Source organism: Drosophila erecta, unplaced genomic scaffold, assembly GCF_003286155.1.
Source record: "Drosophila erecta strain 14021-0224.00,06,07 unplaced genomic scaffold, DereRS2 tig00000021-arrow-pilon, whole genome shotgun sequence".
In the NCBI taxonomy this organism is placed as follows: Eukaryota; Metazoa; Arthropoda; class Insecta; order Diptera; family Drosophilidae; genus Drosophila; species Drosophila erecta.
This window is the reverse complement of record NW_020825198.1, coordinates 18,090,471-18,113,102: the sequence shown is the minus strand read 5'-3', so window position 1 is coordinate 18,113,102 and position 22,632 is coordinate 18,090,471. Positions and strand designations below refer to the sequence as shown.

Below are 22,632 nucleotides of genomic sequence, written 5' to 3'. Positions count from 1 at the left end.
CACCGCGCCATTCGCTCCATGACTCTTCCATCGACTCATCATCCGTAGTCACAATTCGTTAATTCTATCAATGTTACACATTTATATACAGTACATAATTGCGTGGTGCCTCTTATATTTGCTTCAACTGGAATATCGTGCTCCTCCTCGACTTTCTTTCGTGCCTACTAATTTACATTAAGAGTTTTTAAGCGGTTTTGTTTTGTTTTGTTTCCTTTAGTTATGACATCTACAAACTACTAGGCTTCAGAATTTTCTAATTAATTTCATTGCTAAATTGTATGATTTGCGCAAAAACACAAGCTTACTTAGAAAAAAGGTTTAAAACGCAATCCCCGCTACAGATTTATATTGAATTCCTGCGGCCTTCCGTTTCCTGCCCTCGATCCACGCCCATCCTCATTTTGGATAATTATTTAATCGCGAAACTTAAAACACAAGCATCCATATCCACCGCGGCTGCTCTGGCGCTACTTCCTCTGCTTGGCAGAAGAAGTGGCTGCAGGTCCTCCTGGTCCAGAGGTCCCTCCACCGATCCCAACCGTTGTATCCCTGCGTGGCGCTGTGGAGATGGTCACGCTTGGACTGGCGGGCTTTGTCGTTGTCATCGAAGTTTTACAGCCACTGTTGTGGGGCTTAGTTTTGGGCGTTCCAGGAGTTGTGGTTTTACCTTAATGGAAGGCAATAAGTTTTAAATTTTAATTTTATTTGTACTCTCTTATAGATGGCTTATTGATGTCTGGATCAAGACATTGCACATTTTAAGCCCATTTGTAAAAAAATGTTTAAAACTTACCCTGGTCGACCTTCTTGCTTTTGCCAGCAGGCTCCATTTCTGGCTGCTCGGTGGCCTTTATCTTCGTCGGCTTTTCCAGTGTTTGAGTGGGCGAAGACGAGGATTCTCCCTCTGCGAACTCCTCGATAGCAGGCATGAATCCCTCGGACACACTGCTGCTGTCTTGGGTACTGGTGGGCGAATCTTTCTCCTCAGCAATACGGGGTAGAGGCTCACAATTGGCCAGGGTAACCACAGCGGTGGCACTTGGATCTGTTCCGGCAGCGGTTGTGGAGACCACTGTTGCCATAGCAGTTTGTTTTTGAGATTCCTCAGAAGCGGCAGGCAGCAACTGCAGGGGTTGAGCTGAAGGAGCTCCCAAAACTGCTCCTCCAGCTCCCGATGCACTGCCGCCCGGCGTCGACCTCCAAGTCGTGGTGACCACTCGTTGGTGGGTCGGCTGTTTGATGGGCGGCGAACAGCATAGTGGCGATATCTTTGTCTCTGCGCTACGGGGATGCAATCGATCCGGTGACAAGGCGCGCCTTAGCAGCGGAGAGCTCGGTTCCGCCGACTTAGTTCGGGCAAATCCTGCCTTCTTGGTGTTTGCGTTCACCGCCGTCTGCAACGTGGGCAGGGTGCTTCCCGGACTATAAGACTGTGTGGTGTTGGAGGCACCGGGCTGATGGCCCACCAATGGAAAGGCCAATGGGGAGGGAGATCTTGTGGGTGACGATGGCAACGGCGATGGTGAAGGAGTTCGCGCCAATGGAGACAGCGGAATGTGACCCACAGACTTCCGTCGATTCGGCAACGAATTGTTGCTCGTGGTATGTAGAGTCTTCAGGCCTCCGGCGGGATTGTTCGCATTGCCTCCGCCTGCTATTACGGCAGTGGCTGCATGCAGCTTGTGCTTGAGACCATGTAAAGTGGATGGACGCTGATACAGCTGCGGAACTACCCCAGTGGGAGAGACTGTGCAAAAAAAGGAAGAAATGTTTATTAAACTCATAAGGCACTGTTGGGGCTAATCCCATTACCCGGCACATTTCCAACAGAGGTGGGACTGCTGCCAACGACGGCTCCCACATGGGGCAGGAGCACCAACTGGGTGGGTGGCGGAGCAGCGGGCAATTGCACACTGAGGGCCGAGGGAGTAACTAAAGCGGATCCTGTGCTGCCACCGTGATTGGAGCCACTTGAGCCGGTGGGTGTGTTAGGCGATGAGGATGAGGGCGAGGTGGATTGCGATGAAGAGTTGGCTGCCGACTGGCAACAGCTGCTGTGATACGAAGAATCCAACGGCGACAAATTTCTGGCCGATGGTGTGGTGGGTGAACTTGTGCCAGCTGAGTACTGAAATGATGCATATTAAGTAGGAATGCTAGTTTAAATGTTGAGCTTTACATAAGGCACCAGTGGTCTTTTACCTGCTGCATCTCTGCATTTGCACGCTTGCTGCTGATGCGGCGAAATAGCGAGGTCTTGCGCTTCTTGTCGTGCTCTCGCTTTGTCTGCTTCTTCTGGCGATTCACACCCTTCTTGGCCAGCTTGCTTTGCATGAGATCACGCTTGCGCCCACCGCTCTGAATGCTGGTGTGCTCGAGGGGAGTGGCCCGCAGGGTTACGTGCTCGCCACCACTGAGGAGCAGCTGCAGCACCTGTGTGTGGAACAGGCCTTGCACAGCCTCCCCATTAACATGAGTGATGAGATCTGCTGGCCGCAGTCCCGCCTCAAAAGCTGGACTGCCCTCGTCCACGGCCATAACCAAATGATGCATTGTATAGAAGTCCGTGTCGCCATAGTACACACGGATGGTGTGGACAGTGAAGCCGAAACCACGGGGACCACGTCGTATGATGATCGGAGGTTTTAGATTTGTAACCAATGGCGAGAGCTCTCGGCAAGGAGAAGTATCCCTGGAGCTGGCCGTACTGGAGCCATTGCCTCCACCACCTGGCGATTGAATTCCACACAATTGCGCAGCCAATTGGCTGTTGTCCAGAGATGTCATAAGTGACAAACCCAAAGCGGATGCAGATTTAACTATCGACCTGGACCGATGATGCTTTACACTGCTGCCACTGGTGCTGCCGTCCATGGATTTTGGTTGATGCTGCAGAGCCAGCGGCGATTGTTCTCTTGGCAAGTTCATGGTCTCCGTTGATGAGCTGCCCGCAGAAATGGTTTCATCTTCTATCGAGATGGAGAAACGCGGCAAAATGTCTCTGGCGCAAACACCCTTTCGTTTGCGGTTAATCTGTGGCGAAAAGTCATCACTGTCCGTTTGCGAACTCTCTGGCGTGCTGCGCGAAAAGCTGCCCACCGTTGCTGTGGGCGGAGTGGCCGCCATTGTCGCCTGAGTTTGAGTTGGTGGCGGAGTGGCCGGCGTACTAATGATGGTGGTTGTGTTTGGTGGCATGCTATGCCGCTGCTGCATACGCTGAGTGGCCCCGGGATTTGGTTGCTGGAGATAATGCTTCAGCATTCGCAGCTCAGCATCGTTTCCAATCGTCACATTGTGCAACAATTCGGGCAAGTAATCGGCATCCGGGGTGGACGGCACCTTCAGGCAGCTGGAGGAGAGCTGTAAGAAATGTTTCATTAATAAAATCCGCGTATAACTGATCTTCCTTCATCGCTTTTCAATGAAATCAATACTCACATCTAGCTTTCGGAGTTGTGGCGTGTTCAAGAATTTATTGACCACTCCGTCGTGGGAGGCGCTACCCGAACCACTACCACTGCCGCTTCCACTTCCGCTTCCCATTCCCGATTTCAGTTTAGGCAGAGCACCAGTTGATGCGGGTACTACGGCTGCTGCAGGAGTCTCCTGGGCACGCGATGGCAGCGATGAAAGTGGTGGTGGAACCGTTGGCTTCGCTCCATCGGTAGACGTGGGGGTGGCATGACGCGACCAGCTATAATGCTGTTTTCTGTACTGCGGAGTATACGAATTGAAACTGCCAAAGACGGGAGTGTCATCCGTGTCGTCCGTATCTTCTCCACCTAGATCATGGTTATAGCGATCCATTCGGGCTGTCGAAAAAATATTTAAAAAATTTAAAGATAAATTATTTTAAAATAGCTTATCGAGCTTACTGTCAAAATAACTGGTATCATCATCGTGGGACAACTGCGGCACAAACTCCGCTTTTTGCCGAAGCAGAGAATTCCAGTCCATGCCCAGAAAATATTCGTGCTCCTTCATCTCCAGCGCACCCGATTGGGTGCCCAGACGATCCCGCGGATTCTGTTGCAGCAGCTGCGAGATTATGTCCTTTGCCTCCGCTTGAACAGGCCAATCCTCACAGTCCGGCCACTCGATGTCATCGTTGACGGTGTGCGCAAACAGTTCCTCAGTGGTTTCACCAAAAAACGGCACACAACCGATGAGAAATTCATACAGAATGATGCCCATGGACCACCAGTCGACTGGTTTGCCATAGCCCTGGCGCAATATCACTTCGGGTGCAATATACTCGGGTGTGCCGTACACCTGGAAGAGATGAAAAAGTTGTTACATAGAAAATCAAGGTTTTTTCGCTGGAAAGTGCAGAAAATTTGCATACCTGCTTATCGGAAAACTGCCTCGTTTCTGAGTCGATATATCCCTCATACAAATTGGTGGCCAATGACATCAGACCCATCTTGGAGAGCCCAAAATCTGTTAGTTTGATGTGACCCAAGGCCGTGATCAAAAGGTTGTCCGGCTTGAGGTCGCGATGCACGATGCCGTAGCTGTGCAGATACTCTACGGCTAATACTGTCTCGGCGAAATAGAAGCGGGCCATGTCCGCGGGCAGTGGCCCGATATTCTTCAGCAGCGTTCCGCAGTCGCCGCCCTCCACGTACTCCATCACCAGGCAAAGGTGCTTCTTGGTCTCAAACGAACAGTACATGCTGACCACAAAGGGATTGTCGGCGAAGGAAAGAATATCACGCTCCGCAAAGACCTGCTCCACCTGGTTGCGCAGGATGAGATTATTTTTGTTGATTTTCTTCATGGCAAAGCGTTGACGGGTGGTCTTGTGCTTCACCAGGTAGACGGCTCCATAAGCACCATTTGAGATCAGCTTGACAATGTCAAAGTCGTTTTCTTGGGGAGAGGGTTGTTGGACTCCACTTCCAGTTGCTGTTGCAGCCGAGCCTCCGGTTAATCCTTCAGCTCCCGTCCCCCTCGCACCCGATCCTCCAACGGCAATACTTGATCCTACCTTCTCCTCATTCATCTGGCTAATAGCCAGCGCAAAAGAGGGTGCCGCGTCACACGAGGCCACTGGCGTTTGAGGAGGCTGTTGAGGAGTCGCTGTGCCACTTCCCGAGTCCAAAGCAATAGAATCCAAGGCCAGGCTGCTTAACTGCTTGGCTGCACTGGTTAAGGGCGAGTTGAGTAGCAAACTACCACTGGGTTGCAGTGGATCCGCATCCACGGTAACTTGCTCCGAACACATCTGCTGTGTTTCCCTTAATTCCTGTTGCAGCTCTGCGATTGGATCACGGTTTAGTCCCAGCTTGTGGATGATGTATTGCGGAATGTCCGCCTTTATCACTGGCATTGTCTTGGCATGTCCTTCTGCAGCCTCCAGAAGCTCGTAGAATTCTTGCGGGTCGAATTCTAGGCATTCCAGCAATCGTGCTGGCCGCGAAATAATCAACAGCAGTTTTTTAATCACACCATTTAGTTCAGCCGCCGCCTCCGGAGATTTCTCCTTTGTCTCCACCAGCAAACGCTCCAGATTTTCACTCAGCTCATAAAAGTATTGCGAGGTTATCAACTTGGCCTCCGATTTGTGCAGGCAATCCCTTGCCATTTCCAATACCTGATGATGCACAAAGCTGCAAAGAAGAAAAGGAAATACGTTGTAAATGATCTATAAAATTCGACAAATAAAGAAGGCTGTACGTATCATATACTCGATTTTATCATAAGATGATCAAATTGATTTAAGGATTAGACTCACCGCACTATCGGCTGCGAGTCCCTAAAACTATTGCATGCAGCACTCTTATTTTCGTTGATAAAGTGCTTCAGTCGCTCCTCCATTTGCTGGGTGGCCTTGGGAAAACGCTCCTTGTACAAAGTGTTCATCACAGCAATCTCATTGTCCACGATGGGTGAACGCGATGGGCTGGACAGCGACCGGGACCGCGGACGAAAGTAGGGCGACATACGACCTCCAACTTGCATTGCACTCGAGGCGGAGCTATTCGCTGATGAACCACCATTACCAGCACCAGCACCAGCACCACCACCTGCTTTCTGACCACCACAGGTTTCGCTTAGCTCGGCACAGCAATTAACACACGCCGCTGTCATCGGTTTCTGGGGCTGCAGCTGCGATGGCTTCAGTTGGGGCATCAGTTGCTTCTGGGAAACAGCTAGCAACAGCGCACAGTGCTTGGGACAATGCTGTTTGAGGTGTTCGGCGCAGCAGGCACCGGCGGCTACGGCAGCGGCATCCGCCTCCTGCACTCCGGGCGGAATGTTGTGCGCCAACTGGTTGAGACCCTCCTGACTCGAGCACTGAGACTGTGATACATGAAACAATTTAATAATTAACGTAAATACACTTGGTTTGGATTATCTAAACGAACTTACCGATAAATTGGAGCTGCCAGGCGTGGTTCCGTACCCCGAAGAGGGCAGCGAGGCCACGGACCAGCGACGTCCGTCTGCGACAACGCCCCGGCACGAGGCGATTCTCTTGATCGGAGCAAATGCAAATGGCATGGGTGAATTGAGGCGCGGACTATCCACGGGACTGGCCGAGTATGGGGAATGGGCGCGGGATCCGCCAGCCGCTGCCACGGTAGCCGCGTTGGTGACCAAACTTAGGCGATGATGAGCAACTCCACTGGAGGAGCCACCACCGGAACCAGCGCCTCCTCCAGCTGAGCCCCGCATCACAACGCCATGCAAGTGATGGTGATGGTGGTGCTTGGCCAAGCCAATCCCTGCACAGCTGCCCGACCTCGAAATGTTGTGACCGCCCAAGGGAGAAGCCCCAAATCCAGGGGGCTGTACTGGTAACGGAGCGGCCAGTTCATGGCGAAAATAGTTACCCGTGAGGCAGGGAGCTGACTTCCCCAACGACGAGTGACGCATACGCAGCAAGTTGGACGCTTCTGTAATGGAGAATTATGAGTGGAATTATGCTTTAGAAATATTATAATTAATACGTTTCCATCTGAACGCATACAAGGGCAGCCAGACAAACATGATTAATACAATAATATAGGTGTCAATCTTTGGGTGCTAATTAAGTCAGAATTCACATCTTACTAAAACGATAAAAATAGCTTGTAAATATGCGTTTTTTTTAATCAAAGCTAATATTATCGTTATTGTGGAAAGATAGGATTGTAAACCTTACTTTCGTAGCAAAATCTTTTCATAATAAATATAAGGTTCTTCGAACGAATTGTGGCGGGGATATTCTCTTACCGCTGCTAACAGCGCGCAACGAGTTGGTGTGCTGCTGATAGGAGATCTTCCGGAGCAAGGCGGTGTATCCCCTAGAGTGCAAAGAACTGGAACTTCCGGATAGACCGCCGGACGAGCTCTTGGTCAGGTTCAGGTTGCGCATCATCGAGGAGCCGTTGGTGCTGTCGTTGCCGATGGATAGCTTGGCCGGCGAGGTGGGCAGCAGCTCCAGTCCGCTGCAGGACTTGACGCTGCTGTTGCAGGAAGACGATGCTGCCGCAAGTGCTGCTGCAGCGGCAGCCGCCTCCTGGTCGGAGTCGTCGAATATGAGTACACGTGCCGAGTAGCTCGACTGCGGGCGTATCCGCGACAGATTGGCCGTGCTCAAGTGCCGCTTGGGAACCGGACTGCCGCTCGTGGTGGCTGTGGTCGTGACGCCACTGCTGCTGTCTGCGGATGCAGATCCCGAAATTGACATGGCCTCGATCTCGCTGGCCACGCTCTGATTGATAAACTCCTGCTCCTGCTGCTCATCGTTCTTTTGCGGCGTTGAGGTGGATATCTTGCTGCCTAGGACAGCACTCACTGAGTGGCTGGACGATGTCGATGATAATGACGATGTGACTGGGCCGGCCGCTCCCTCGGCTGGACGGGATGCAGCTCCCTCCTGGCGACTCATGATCGTGCTGGCTTTGCGTTCGCTCTGATCTTAGCAAGATCGCATGTTGTTGTTTGTCTCCGGGGCTTTGTTGCTTCGACTTTTGGGCATGGCGTCGGCGGCTGCAATAAGAGCAATTAATTAGCATACGGCTGGCAAGGCGCTTCCCAGCTCTCAGTTCCCAGTTAACAGCTCACTTCCCATCCCATACCATACTATCTCCGAAACCCAGACACTGGCAATTGCTTCCACACACAAACCCCTGGCTAATTAATCTCGTTGGGCTGTCACTTTGCACGAGCCGAACAGCAAATCGGTTAAAATGGGATCGAAATATATTAATATGTATTACATACTACACATATTCGTATACGGGAAGCGATCGCCCACCCACTTGGTTCTGGGTGATAGCCCAGAAATTCCACAATGAGCCAGTGCCTGAATGGCTGAATCACAATGACAATGAGTGCAGTGGCAAGGGTGACACGGAAATCTCTTCCAACCGAAATCAAGTTCCGGTGACTCAGATGTCTATTTTGATGACTTAAAAACCATAGTTTTGAGTCAAGAACTTGCACAGAATACAACCAGATCAATTCTACCAATGCTCGTATTTTGCATAACAACTAAAAATATTTTTCCTAACATAATCTGTGGGGAGCAAAACACTTGATTGCCCCACTTTCCTAATAGAAATTCTTAAATTTTCGACCATGAAGTTCAAGTTCAAAAAAAAAGTATCAAGTTCAAAACTTTTTTTTGACTATACAGTACAATTTGAATTGACAAGTTTGAGATAACTTAATATCAACACTTTTTCTAATTTAGATGAAACTATTCAAAGTATTTGTATTGCTTATAACCTTTGCCTACAACGTAAAAATAAATAAATAAATCAATTTATATTGGTATTAGACACATATGTATACGCATTTACATGTTTAGAGATATACTTGGCAACATGGATTCAATAATAATTTCTCAAGTTCATACTAATACATAAATATTCCAAATTTCGAAATTTTAAAAGACATTCGAATTTAATTGTTGTTTTATATTAGTTGTATTGTGTGACTCTTTCCGTAAAATCTGTGTTTGAAAATTCCATATTTTTAAACATACAACCTTCATAAAATCTGAAGTGTTGTAATGTGTCAATGTGTCAATGAAATCAATCATATCATTTTAGAGTTGAAAATGTTAAATACTTTTTTTAAAAGTTTGGCTTAAGCTTAAACGATTATTCATTTTTTAGTTAGACCAGTATCATCATTGAATTAAATATTTACCATTCAGATAAATATTACTAATTTAAGCTACTCATCGCTGTAATTGTTTCTTGTATTAAACTGTTCGTTCCACGACTCCATTTTCCAAAACTTACACGTTTCGGGTGAATTTATATACTCGAAATGCAAACCGAGAAACCCAGTTTCTGTTCCATTGTTTACCCTCGTCGCTGGTCTGAATAAAAGGCCACTAAATTATCGGATTATCTGCAGGTGAGGAGCAAAGCGGAGCATATGGGTTGGGATCGGATTGGATGGGATCGGATCTCGAGACGGCAGGGAGACGGCTACAGCTATATAAGCGCTATAAGCTATACGACACTATATGGCACGATCGTATATGGTGCTCCGAGGTCTCCAAGTACACGTTGTCGTAGTCCGACTTCTGCGGTTATCAGTTTGTTTTCGTTTCGTTTATTTTTGTGTATTTAGTTTAGTGGCATTTATTCACAGACTGTGCGGATTGTACACTATGTACCCACACACGGGCAACGGGGCGTATATTTGTTTAAATTTCGCCCACTCGAGGCGAGACGCGCGAGTTATTCACATGATAATTGGATTCGCAAATGCGACCACCGCTGTTTGCACTGATTTGATTATATTGTGTGGAGCGCCCAGAACAGCAGACACAAAAAATAAATAATAAATAACCAAGGGCAAAGGATTTTCGAGACCAAATTAATTAAACCAAATGGCCAATAGCAACAACAACAACAACATCAGCGAGTGGGGGCTTTGCATTGGTATGGGTAATAGGTAATAGGTGTGTGTGTGTGGGGGCGGCGAAGGAGCCCCACACACACATACAGCACACGAACACCCACAGACGTTGCGATTACGGGGTTTTTGGTACAATAAATTGTCAGTTTCTCACTTTTACATTGCTTAACACTCAATTTGGAAATTTACATTTTATACGCAGCATTTACGATGAGGCAGACACACACACTCGCGTGCCTAGCACGCGATTTAAGGGGTATTACTAAATATTTTTAACAGCGAAAAAATCGTTGTAACAATATCAATCAGCCGAACGGTCACATTACTAGCGATGACAGCCGATGCTGCGAAAGTTATCGAATCACGGCAGTGGTGGCCTACGAATCTTCAGATTCATTTGTCTATTAGTGGCGGGGTATTTGAAAATACAAATAATAACATTATGTACTAGCAAATGAAAACCGCACCTCAGATTTAAGATTGGCACCGTTGTTTCCTAACTACCCAGCTGTTGTTGAGCTAAGATATGTAAACAACTTATCGATTTCAAACGGTACTCTTCAGTGTGGCCAAAGAAAAGCATAACTATCTTATTGCACTTTTTTTTTCAAATATTTGACTAACTTTTAACGGTTCAAAATATTCATTATTTCATACATATTTAAAGTATTTTATATCTGTATATTGAAACTAATTATTATTATATTTTATGATTTTAGTTATCAAGAAATAATGTAATAAAATAAAAAAATTATTTAAAAAAACATCTATTCCTCCAAAAAAAAAATGGCATAAAAATAATAGCCTTCGAGTTTTATTTCAAAAAAGAAAATCATTTCAATTTAAATTTATCAATGATAGAAAGCTATTAATTACAATGTATTAGGTAGTAAAATAATACCAGAGGGATGTGTTTTAAGTCTAGTCATATTCAATGAAATAATATTTCAATTTACAATTTCAAGTTACAATTGAAAGCTTGAAAATTATACGCTTATATTCCTCAATATCTAATTATTTCTAACGGATGAACTATATGTTTTTTACCACTATCAATTTCAATGAATAGGACGCCGGGGACGTACATTTACTAACTTTATTTATTTTTTATGACGCTTTTATAGAGAAAATGTAAATTTACCGCCCTTGCTTAGATTCTCCGTTATTTAGAATAATCAGAATAAAAGCAATTCTATTATTAATGAGAATACAATACAGTGTAACAATTCGTTAGCCATAATTCATGTTTGTACTGTGCGAGGTCTGGTAGGCGCTGGATATGTTCTTCTGGGAGCTGGAGCTAGCACTGGACTGCTGCTGGAAGCCGGATCCCGGCGAGGAGTCCTCCTTGAGATGATCGTTCTCCTGGCACCACTCCACAAAGTCGTCTATTAGAACCGGCCAGGCGCCCTCCGAATCGTAGTTGCTCATTCGATCGTCGATGTTGGTGGCAAAGTCGAGTAGCAGGTTCCACGTATCTCGCGAGATGGCACGCTTGTGTTTCTCCTCGAGGAACTGGCACCAGATGTCCAAGAACTTAAAGCGCCCACTGAGAACGATGCACCAGTAGGCAATGGCCATTTCAAGGTCAATGCCCTTTTGCCCCGGATCCTTGGCGTAGTTGAAGGTAAAGTGGTAGAAGTCCTTGAACTTGCCGGCATCGTTCAGCTCCTGCTCAAGGATGGGCAGCTTGGCCTTCAGCTTGTCGATGCTATCGATGCCCAGGTCGCACATGCCATTGATAAACTCATCCCGCGAGAACTCGCACTGTACCTCGGCGTGGAACTTCCACGCTATGATGAGCACGAGTTTTGAGTCTGGCTTAAGGTCCAAATCCTCAAGAAAGTGGATGACGCCCTGGGATCCAATTTTCAGGGGATCACTGGGATCCCGATAGCGCATGAATAGTTGCTCGATGCGCTTGCGATCCAGCTCCCGGTAATAGTACTCCGGATTCTGGAAGTAATTGTCGCTGGCCAACTCGAATTTCCAGTCGTTTTGTTGCAAACAGAATATAGCCGTCTGTTCGCCCGTGTGTGTCAGCGATATGAACTTCTTCACCTTATCGCGGTGCGTGCTGGATTTCAGTTTGTTCTGCAAAATCATAGTGGAGCGTTATTGAAGATGGTTATGATGCGTGTCTATAGTTTAAAAAATCCCGAGATCTAGTTGATAAAAAGTGTGGGATTTGGGATGGAATACTAAGTGCGTTTATTTATAAGATTTGACTACTTCTCGTTTGAATATGATTACTCTTTTGCGGAACTATTTTGAATGGAAAATATCTACATATCTGCCTGCAAATTGGATATTCACATATCCTGCTGGCTCTCAGTTAAAGAACTGAATATGGGATTCTGTTGTGATGATGGGCATCACAATGGGTAATGGGTAACTTGTAGTCGGGCTTCTGCACTATACAATTCTAGCTTTCTTTATTGTTTACTAAGGATTTTGCTGCCCAAGCGAATTGCATAAATACAAGAGCAGCAGCAACAACAACAACTACAACTAGTGTGCCCAAGCTGGCGCTGCAAGAAGAAGCTACTGGGAATGAGAAAATTGATCGTTTTAGCCACGTTCTCCACGGTTCTCATTGTATGCTAACTGGGCCAGCACTCTTGTTGACAATTTGGAGTAGTACTCACCATTGCACTGCTACTAGTTCGATTTTCGCACTTGTCTGGAGCTGTGGTTTCCGACTATTAACAACAAGAAACTGCGGACTGCAGGTGTTGGTAAACGACTATTGTTTGCTGGAGAAACTAAAAACCAAACACGTATCGAGCTATTCCGATAGGTTTAATTTGCATAGCAATTCCAGCAGAGAAATGTTTGTAGTTTTGGTAAGCCTTGTGTTAATGGTTTATACTACTTAGCCATATTTTCCAAAGGGATATTTTTATTTAGTTTTGCTCACTGATGAGTGACCTTCACTTGACAGTTGAAATATACCATATGGTTCCGAAAACATACCGCAACAGTAGTAAAGAATACTAAAATTATTCTGTAAATTCTCGCACTAAATGGAAATATTTTAATTGAAATTTAAATTTAGTAAGGTATACAAATTTGATAACGCCTCATAATATAACAATTCAATAAATAGCTCATTTCATTAACTTGTATAGGAACATTTTAGAAACTCTTTATTAATTTGGTTGGTTATTTGATATAATGTATGACAAACAGTGATGCCAATATTTTTCTGATAAAAGAAAGGACAGATTGAGAAAAAAAACGGAAAAAATAGGCTAAAAATTTCAAAAAAGGATGAAAAAACAGGACAGATTTTTTTTATGATTATTATTTATTTAGTTAACTTTTAATTTAATATTTTAAATGTTTTTAGGCAATTTGACAAAGTGAGTTCGATATTCATACGATTACACACAATATGGATAACATTTTGCTAAAACGAGATGCCACATAGTTTGCAAACAAAAAAATATTTTAAAATAAATATTATAACATTTCAAACACTTGTAGGAATAACATTTTCCTGGTTCAAGAGGGATGCCATTGTGATCTTGCAAGTAATCACACTTAAGAACACATACACTACACTCACTGCTCGACCGGTAAGAGAGATTACTTGAAATATTTTTTGACTCTAAATTAGAAGACATGCCTTACAGTCTTCACTAGAACTAGTTGGGAATTATAGGGCTACAAGAAAATATGTTTCCTAAACAAACATTAAAAGCGGAAATAACTATGTGTTCCAACAGTAAGTTACATACCTACATATATACATACATATATACATACATAAATATATATACATACATACATACATACATACATACATACATACATGCATACATACATACATACATACATACATACATACATACATAAATACATACATACATACATACATACATACATACATACATACATACATACATACATACATACATACATACATACATACATACATCGGTAGATACACTACACATACACTACACTCACTGCTCGACCGGTAAGAGAGATTACTTGAACTATTTTGCGACTCTAAATTAGAAGACATGCCTTACAGTCCTCACTAGAACCAGTTGGGAATTATAGGGCTACAAGAAAATATTTTTCCTAAGCAAATATTTAAAGCGGCAATAACTATGTGTTCCGACAGTAAGTTAAACATTCTTCAGGCTTTAATTAAGACAATTTTTACTACTTTGTACAAGTAACACATACATACATACATACATACATACATACATACATACATACATACGGTAAGTTAAACATTCTTCAGGCTTTATTTAAGACAATTTTTACTACTCACTTTAAAGACCTCACTATTTCACTCACTAATATAATTATGACAAAATAATAGATTATTAATTACTTACAGCTCGAGATTAATTTAGTAGCACTTTGTATACTTTGTATGTAGGGTAATCAATTTCTTAACAAGAATGTAATGTATTTTAAAAATTTTGTATGAATAAATATTTTAAAATAAATATTAAAACATTTCAAACACTTGTATGAATAACATTTGCCTGGCTATTTGTTCAAGAGGGATGCCAATGTGATCTTGCAAGTAATCACACTTAAGAACATTTTTTCCGAATGAAGCAGTAAAAAACAGGACGGATCTGTACGGAAAAGGCTAAATTGGCATCACTGATGACAAAGAGTCTTCTTGTCAGTTTATTCTGTGTTCTCATATTTTTTAACATAAATCTTCTGAAACAAGCAGACCGTTTAAAACGCAGTGGAAACACATTTGAAACCTATCGATTACTGTGCGACGCGACAGTGGAAACGCGTAAACAAATATCGCTCAGCCCATCTGATTCACTATTGATTTTCTACAATAACAAAGCAGAGGAAAGTAGACAAAAATAACGCAATTTGGGAAATACAGAACTGGGAAATTCTGAAATTCGGAATGACGAGATGCACCCTGGTACTGGGTCTCCTGCTGGCCCTGGGCAACACAATTCACGCCAGTGATATCACGGATAAAGTGTTCGCAGACATTAAGGAGGGCATTGTGGCAGCTTTCGGGGATTTCGATTCCGACGAACTCACGGATGTCTTTGTAATTCGCGATGAGATGCGAACATTGCAGATACTCTTTGGTATGTAATCGGAGCCGGCAAGGTCCATTTCAAAATATAATTGTCTGTTTTACATAGGGCACTACACGGAGCCTCTGCTGAAACTGGGACCCTACTGCCAGTACGGAGATAAGACCATTGTGAGTGTTATACCCGGAGATTTCGATGGCGACGCCCTGATGGACGTTCTGGTTAACCTGAAGGGCATGGGCAATGAAACCTACGAGGTGCACATCAATTGGGGCAATACCACCGAACTGAAGTGCTCCAAGGAGTCACTCTTCACCAGCAAAGGGGAGGTAATGGCCCTGGACTTTAACCGCGACATGATTATCGATCTATACGGACTTGACGCAGCGGGAGTGCGCACATTCTGGATATTCAACAGCAGTAGACTTCCGCCGGAACCCGTACACCAGGCAGAACCCACGGAAATTAAGGGAAACTCGTTGAGCATCCCCAATGCAAATGCCTATCTGGATCTGAACGGGGACTTCTTGGCCGATCTTTTCTTGCAGACGGAAAGCTCCTACGAAATATGGTACGGCATCAACGAGCGAGACAAGCAGGAGGATTTCAGCTACCAATACCAAATTAAGTTCCAGCCGATCGGAGGCAATGACTACCACATCGGTCAGGCTGTGTTCATGGACTTCGAGCTGAAGGGCGTGCAAAACATTGTGGTTCCCTTTTGCATCCTTTCCAATTGCCGGAACTCCTCAATCATGGTGCATGATGGTACCGATTTTCGAAATCTCCTCGTAAACTTCCATGACCCACAGGGCATAACCTGGGCCTTTGTGCCGCCCGTGTTAGATGATGTTTACCTGCGAACCATTACGGCAAGGAGTGGTGACTTCAACCTTGATGGCTATCCTGATCTCCTGGTTACTTTGCAGCCACTGAACGTGGCTAAGCCAGTGATGCAAACGTTCCTGTTGGAGAACGTGCCTTGCACAACGTGTAATAAGCCGCTGAAGCGCACTTTCGAAGTGCGCTGGAACGCGCTTTCGCCAATGGGCAACAACACGGTGGCAGGTGCGTTCTACGACTTCTACCAGGACGGTGTGCTCGATGTGATTCTTATTCGAAAAGATGCAAAGGCCAAATACCAGCCACTCGCTTTCCGGAACACGCTTGACTATGACGCGAACTTTGTAAAGGTTATTGTGCTGACTGGCTTAGATAACAAGCAGAACCCAGAACGACGCACTCCTTTGGGCAGGAAAAAGCGCACCTATGGCACCAACTTACCAGGACCCCGCATTACCTATACTACAACTACTCAGGATGGGGATCAGCAGTGCGGCAGTAGCGTTCAACTTCCGCAGGCCTCGTACTTTGCTCTGCAACTGCCGTATACGTGCTTTGGTTTGGGCCGCACGCCAAATTTCGTGGATCAATTGACCGTAGGACTGGGCAGCAAGTTACGCAACTGGACGCAACTCATACCGAACTCTCAAATCATTGTGGTTCCGAAACCTCTAAACGAACCGTCACACTGGAAGGCTCAGCTTTTTGTCACGCCTAGCAAATTGATCCTGATGAGCGTCGTGGCGCTGGGCGGCACCTGCCTGGTTATCGTCTTCATCATCCTTGTGCTGTACATCAAGGAAAAGCGCGAGGATAAACAGGAGCGCTTGCAGGAGTCCCACAGATTCCATTTCGATGCAATGTAAGGTCGCCCATTAAATGTAAATTAACCAATTAACCCTTTTGATTCAACCAATTTAGTTGAGCTTTATATATTATTATTATTTAAAGTTGATTAATATGCCCACAAAGAGCGCCCCTGTTGACTCCATTATGAGCTTTCTTAACTTTTTAAGGTTCTAAAATGCCACAAACAAATTAATTCAAATTTAGGCGTCATTTTAAATGGAAGCTCATAATGCAATCGAAAGAGATCCTCCTTGACATAATTTATATTTGTATTATGGTTTAAGAAATGTGATAATATATAACTTGAAAAAAAAAGATGAAAATGCTCAGACAAAGTACATGGGGTTTGTCTTCATGAATTCGGGGACAATCGTGCGCTTTGCGTACTCCTTCTTCAAATCCAGGAACCTAGTGGAGCTGCGACATTAAAGAAAGGATTGAGCTCAAAGTACGGGTAACAGCAAACATAATTATCATACCCAGTGAGATAAACGCGGCCGCGTGCGGCCACCAAATGGGCTAAATAGGCTGGAGCCGGATATGAGACCGAGCGATTGCAACGTGGGAACATGTGGCACAGGTTGTAGGTCAACTGCTGCAACAGGTCAATGTCCAGATTGCCTGTGTTCTCAATCACATTGTAGCGTGTTGGCTTAGCCGTGCCCTGGATGGACTGGTGGCTGACCATGAAGAACTGCATCTCGTTGGGATGTACAATGGTGCGATCGACCACGGTTCCGGGGTCCACGTTGTTGAACTTGTTGTATTGTGATGGCTCACCGTTGGGAAAGAAGCGTGCGTGATGACGCTTCACCACAATCACGCAGCAAATCTTTGGATTAATGCCCACCTTTAATTTGACGAATATTATGATAATTAACATAATAATACAGTACCTTTTAATGTTAAATAGCGAGGAAAAAAAAAAAATTTACCTTCGAACAGGCCTGAATAATACCCCTCAGTTCCTCGTTTTTGATCTTCGGAAACTGGCCGTCGCTCACGCCATCTCGGTAATAGAGGATATGCTCTGGGTAGGTCTTACGGTACTGATGATATACGCGCAAGTGCTCCAACGTTATCGAGTACATGTCCTCTATCTCCTCCAGAGCCCCTCGCTGCAAACGATATTGCATGTTATAAGCGGCTCCGTAGGGATCGTGTGAGGCTGCTACGCCGACCACACTGGGAATCTCGCGCTGATCGGGCGATGGATGGGTCACATCGGCTCCCATGTACATGGTGTTCTTCAGCATCGGCAGACGAGGATCATCCTTGATCTTGTGGTTGATGCCATTCAGCTTGGAGTTGACCTTAAGTAGAATATTTCCAATCGTCTGGGGATTGAGCTTTCGCTCCACGGTAAACTGCTTAATGCACTGCGTCAAAATTCCATGCTGCAGTTCGGCCTTCTGCTTAATGATGTCGTAAGAAGTTCCAAACTGAGGAATAATTACAAATGCCAGATCATGCTGGCTGCGCTTCAGATCCGCGAACACATCGTCAAGGCCGCGTTCGTCCATGAACGTCCTAAATTCCGCCTTAGACTCCAAGCTTATGTTGACTGACTTGCTTTGAGCAAGCACTTGTCGCTCAAAATCAGCCACCTGGTTGAAATGCATTTTGCGACCATGCCTCGGATCATAATACACGATCGCCCACTTGTGCGCCTTGGGCTTGGGCTCCAGAAACTTCATGTTGTCCATGCGCCACGATCCGTTTCTCACCCCACACCACTTGTTACCTTGATATTCCACCTGCGGTGGGTTTAGGGTGCGCGTGCTAACCACAATAAAATCGTTGGCAATGCGGATTCCAAAGCGACTGATGGTCGGATCCAGGTTGTGCTGGAAGAATTTCAGCATGTTCATAATCTTGCCCTTTCGCACATTCGTCGATGTGGCTGCGAACTTTATCATATTGGCCACCTGAGTAGCCCCATCCTTGCGCTGTGAAGGGAATATTTTAATATTTATAATTAATTTAAAAGTTATCGGTTTGGATTTATATGCTATGATATGACCAAAGCTATAAATAAAAATGAATTTTGTGAACTCACATTTAGGGCTTGACCTTCCTCGATGGAGCATAGCTCGATGGGCAGCAGAATACGTTTTGCCGGAGGTCCGGCATCCAGGCAATGAAGTTGGGGAAACTTCAAGTTGTAGTTGCGACTCTGGAAGTAGGACGCAATGGTGACCTTCTTACCATCGTGTTCGAAGATCTCCTTGCTAGCCGGGCAACGCGAAAGTCCATTTACTTTGTATACCCTTGGAGCACTAGCAAAAGACTGAGGAGGTGTGTAAACCACATTAATGCCTTTGAGGAACGGCTCAAGGAAGCGTCGTGAAGAGTCCAAATCGGTTGTATTGCTGATTCTAGCCTTTAATCCATATCGCTCCAAATATTCGATCATCGACATGGCAATCGGAAAAGATTTGTGCGATATATCTACATTTAGAAATGGCTTATCGCCCAGCATAAAAGCCTGATAAAGACCGACCAAGGCCTCGTATCCATCATCCAGTTCGAAACGTTGACCAGGTTCCGACATCTTAAAGAAGGAACGACCGGCACGAATGGCTTTGTTGTGACAGGGTGAAGCCAACACAACCTCCATGCACTGCATGGCTCGCATGGGCTTGTCGAAAATTCGGTCTTTCATATAGCTGCAAAAAGGCGTGTTAAAAATGTTACTTAATGAAAAACATGACTTTTGTTTACGTAGTTAGCGATTTAAGATCAATATTCGAATCATTCGTCTCCTTGATTTCTATCGTGTAGTGCAAAGTACGACCGTTACGATCTGTTACCTAAATAATAAAGAGACGAGCAAATGTTTAAATTACAAATTACACTTAAATTAGCATTAGATAAATTGAACTGCGTTATACATTTAAAATGTTATTACTCTTAGTTGGACATAACTTAATATAAACATATTATTACTCTTAGTTTTACATAAATTCTTGCAACTTACAGTCACTTCCGAGTTTTGGGACTTCAATGGCAGCTTATCTACTGAGTAGCAAGAGGCTCTGCCATCATAGGCGGCTATTGCACCGCCCAATTGATTCATGCGAAATTGTTCGAATGCCTGCCTGTAAAACTTTTTGGGACGCTCAGGCATGATCTTCACATCATAGTGGTATGCCACAGGCGGCATTTTGGACATGTCAATGTCCAGGTAGTTGACGGCTACTTGGCCGGGTTTGCCGATTGTTCCGCGCTTTATGCTCCCGGCTGGCTGAGGCGGTAATGGAGCAGCCTGCTGTTGCTGAGGTGGTCCACGAGATTGGTATTGGCCCTGGCTCTTGGCACCTTGTTCCCCTTGACCTTGTCGTGGATGTTGCTGGTAGCCACCTTGTTGCCCATGTCCTTGTTGTGCAGGTGGACGCTGCTGGTAGCCACCTTGTTGTCCATGTCCTTGTTGTGCAGGTGGACGCTGCTGGTAGCCGCCACCTTGTCCTTGTCGCCCTTGTGGTATCTGCTGGGAACCACTTTGTTGCCCTTGGCCTTGTCGCCCTTGTGGTATCTGTTGGAAACCACCTTGTTGCCCTTGTCCTTGTTGCCCTTGTGGTCCCTGCTGGGAACCACTTTGTTGCCCTTGTCCTTGTCGCCCTTGTGGTCCCTGTTGGAAACCACCTTGTTGCCCTTGTCCTTGTCGCCCTTGTGGTCCCTGTTGGAAACCACCTTGTTGCCCTTGTCCTTGTCGCCCTTGTGGTCCCTGTTGGAAACCACCTTGTTGCCCTTGGCCTTGTCGCCCTTGTGGTCCCTGTTGGAAACCACCTTGTTGCCCTTGGTCTTGTCGCCCTTGTGGTCCCTGTTGGAAACCACCTTGTTGCCCTTGTCCTTGTTGCCCTTGTGGTCCCTGCTGGGAACCACTTTGTTGCCCTTGGCCTTGTCGCCCTTGTGGTCCCTGTTGGAAACCACCTTGTTGCCCTTGGTCTTGTCGCCCTTGTGGTCCCTGTTGGAAACCACCTTGTTGCCCTTGTCCTTGTCGCCCTTGTGGTCCCTGTTGGAAACCACCTTGTTGCCCTTGTCCTTGTCGCCCTTGTGGTCCCTGTTGGAAACCACCTTGTTGCCCTTGGCCTTGTTGCCCTTGTGGTCCCTGTTGGAAACCACCTTGTTGCCCTTGTCCTTGTCGCCCTTGTGGTCCCTGTTGGAAACCACCTTGTTGCCCTTGGCCTTGTCGCCCTTGTGGTCCCTGTTGGAAACCACCTTGTTGCCCTTGTCCTTGTTGCCCTTGTGGTCCCTGTCTTCCCGACTGTTGCCAACCTGAATTTAAAAATCGATTAAGAAAATGTATTACAATTGAGATTGATGTATTACAAAAGAGATCTAATTACAGACGACAAGCCCTGAATTTCGGTTGGTACTTATTCTTATGGTACTATTTCTTATTTAAATAAACGAAATGAAACACGTAATTTTAAGAATAAAAATATTTTATGGAAGAACAAGGGAGATAATCGCATACTTTGAAACGGCCATGTGTTCAGTTGGGACTTATTTTACACCACTCTGATTTGGAATAATTTTACTTTAATATGGAAGATATTTCTTGTCAATGATATAATGATATATATTCAGAATTTTGTATGTTGATCAGGGACTTCTAGCTCGACTTTGGCATTTCTATTGGTGGAGCATTTTACAACGTTATAAAAGACGCAATACGATAATACGATAAGCATAGATTCAATTTCTCAATTGTTTAAAAAATTATGGTTGAACCAACTGGTTTCGCTTAAGGCACAGCATATTGATATATTGATCCCTAGCTTGATAACTAGCCAACAAAAGGTCAAAATTTGAAATATTTTTTTTTTTTTTTCAATTTGCTATCGATTTTTCGTTTGCATTTCCACTAGCAGAGCTACGGGTATTACGGTAGTCGTGGAACTCGCCTATGTCATTCACTGTTTTACTATATCATCTATATTGATTGTTGGCCTCTTTTTGCTGGCTACTAACAAAGCTACATACATAAATATGTGCATACCATGAAAAAAGCCTGCACGTATGGTTTTTCTCAAATATTCTTTTCCTAATAATAATTTTTAATATTCCTAGCTAAAACACTTCGTTTTACGTTTCCTGTTATCTTCTCTAGTTACCGTTCAAGTCGGTTATTTTGCCAACTGCACGTGATAAGCTGCGAGCGTCTATATGCAGGTTCTATACAATACCGCCTGTTGAATTTCATCATGCATTGAACTTGGTGATTCCCAGCTAATTGGAAAATTTCTAGAGCATTCGATTGCCCGCTCTCGAAACATATAAATATTTACCTTGTTGTTGTTGCTGCTGTTGTTGTTTCTGCCGCGGTTGTTGCTGCTGTTGTTGTTGCTGTTGTTGTTGCTGCAGTTGTTGTTGCTGCTGTGGTTGTTGCTGCCGCGGTTGTTGCTGCTGTGGTTGTTGCTGCCGCGGTTGTTGCTGCTGTGGTTGTTGCTGTTGTTGCTGCTGTGGTGCTGCAGCTGCGTCACTCGCTGCGTTCCCTCCGGCCTTGTTTTCTGAGGTGGTAATAAGAAGTTTGCATATGTTCAATAGCTATTCCTGCATGTCGGTCAACTTACTTTTATTCTTTCCCATATTCAATTTTTGAGGTCTTTAAATAGACTTGAGAAAATGTACGAATCCAATTGCTTTGTTGCACTTTTAGTGATAGTAGGCCAAAAATATCAATGAATCGATAGTTTTTGAATAAAAATAAATATTCATAATGTGATTTTTTTCACATGAAATATCGAATATCGCTTATTTTATAAATATATTTTACATATTTATATATTATTCCTGCATGTCGGTCAACTTACTTTTATTCTTTCCCATATTCAATTTTTGAGGTCTTTAAATAGACTTGAGAAAATGTACGAATCCAATTGCTTTGTTGCACTTTTAGTGATAGTAGGCCAAAAATATCAATGCATCGATAGTTTTTGAATAAAAATAAATATTCATAATGTGATTTTTTTCACATGAAATATCGAATATCGCTTTTTTTATAAATATATTTTAC

The 22,632-nt window shown here is 44.7% G+C and overlaps 4 protein-coding genes across 6 annotated transcripts; 1 reads left to right on the top strand and 3 right to left on the bottom strand.

The window, feature by feature from the left end:
• Window positions 1-163: 163 nt before the first annotated feature.
• On the bottom strand, window positions 164-10,265 carry LOC6544531 (microtubule-associated serine/threonine-protein kinase 3). 3 transcript variants are annotated; one of them, XM_026976600.1, is made up of 11 exons: window positions 10,028-10,265; window positions 7,225-7,983; window positions 6,379-6,905; window positions 5,741-6,309; window positions 4,349-5,615; window positions 3,879-4,275; window positions 3,442-3,815; window positions 2,206-3,363; window positions 1,816-2,131; window positions 797-1,750; window positions 164-670 (listed from the first exon to the last, which is right to left on the bottom strand). In XM_026976600.1, exons 2-11 carry the CDS (start codon window positions 7,880-7,882, stop codon window positions 471-473), a joined length of 6,420 nt encoding a protein of 2,139 aa, XP_026832401.1. In that variant the 5' UTR covers window positions 7,883-7,983; window positions 10,028-10,265; the 3' UTR covers window positions 164-470. The 3 variants fall into 3 exon arrangements, with proteins under 3 accessions (XP_026832401.1, XP_015014034.1, XP_026832400.1); XM_015158548.2 differs by having other exon boundaries at window positions 10,063-10,265; XM_026976599.1 differs by lacking the exon at window positions 10,028-10,265 and adding an exon at window positions 9,246-9,998.
• A 398-nt stretch (window positions 10,266-10,663) lies between these two features.
• Window positions 10,664-12,864, bottom strand: LOC6544530 (DCN1-like protein). Its single transcript, XM_001973064.3, has 2 exons — window positions 12,522-12,864; window positions 10,664-11,967 (listed from the first exon to the last, which is right to left on the bottom strand). Exons 1-2 carry the CDS (start codon window positions 12,522-12,524, stop codon window positions 11,104-11,106), a joined length of 867 nt encoding a protein of 288 aa, XP_001973100.1. The 5' UTR covers window positions 12,525-12,864; the 3' UTR covers window positions 10,664-11,103.
• Window positions 12,865-14,496: 1,632 nt separating this feature from the next.
• On the top strand, window positions 14,497-16,925 carry LOC6544529 (T-cell immunomodulatory protein). The gene is made up of 2 exons (XM_001973063.3): window positions 14,497-14,969; window positions 15,027-16,925. The coding sequence occupies exons 1-2, from the start codon at window positions 14,777-14,779 to the stop codon at window positions 16,625-16,627; spliced, it is 1,794 nt and encodes a 597-aa protein (XP_001973099.1). The 5' UTR covers window positions 14,497-14,776; the 3' UTR covers window positions 16,628-16,925.
• Window positions 16,678-22,337, bottom strand: LOC6544528 (protein argonaute-2). Its single transcript, XM_001973062.3, has 8 exons — window positions 22,190-22,337; window positions 21,905-22,126; window positions 19,591-20,888; window positions 19,335-19,423; window positions 18,670-19,279; window positions 17,546-18,559; window positions 17,090-17,460; window positions 16,678-17,027 (listed from the first exon to the last, which is right to left on the bottom strand). The coding sequence occupies exons 1-8, from the start codon at window positions 22,203-22,205 to the stop codon at window positions 16,937-16,939; spliced, it is 3,711 nt and encodes a 1,236-aa protein (XP_001973098.3). The 5' UTR covers window positions 22,206-22,337; the 3' UTR covers window positions 16,678-16,936.
• Between the last annotated feature and the right edge of the window lie 295 nt (window positions 22,338-22,632).

Excerpts from the sequence above, each read along its gene's own strand:
- LOC6544531 (XM_026976600.1), bottom strand. The coding sequence starts at position 7,882 with ATGAGTCGCCAGGAGGGAGCTGCATCCCGTCCAGCCGAGGGAGCGGCC. Across the intron at positions 6,310-6,378 it reads CTGGCAGCTCCAATTTATCG|TCTCAGTGCTCGAGTCAGGA; the intron begins GTAAGTTCGTTT and ends CATGTATCACAG. Across the intron at positions 4,276-4,348 it reads GGCAGTTTTCCGATAAGCAG|GTGTACGGCACACCCGAGTA; the intron begins GTATGCAAATTT and ends CATCTCTTCCAG.
- LOC6544529 (XM_001973063.3), top strand. The coding sequence starts at position 14,777 with ATGACGAGATGCACCCTGGTACTGGGTCTCCTGCTGGCCCTGGGCAAC. Across the intron at positions 14,970-15,026 it reads AACATTGCAGATACTCTTTG|GGCACTACACGGAGCCTCTG; the intron begins GTATGTAATCGG and ends TGTTTTACATAG.
- LOC6544528 (XM_001973062.3), bottom strand. Across the intron at positions 18,560-18,669 it reads AGGAAGGTCAAGCCCTAAAT|CGCAAGGATGGGGCTACTCA; the intron begins GTGAGTTCACAA and ends TTCCCTTCACAG. Across the intron at positions 17,461-17,545 it reads TTATTCAGGCCTGTTCGAAG|GTGGGCATTAATCCAAAGAT; the intron begins GTAAATTTTTTT and ends GTCAAATTAAAG.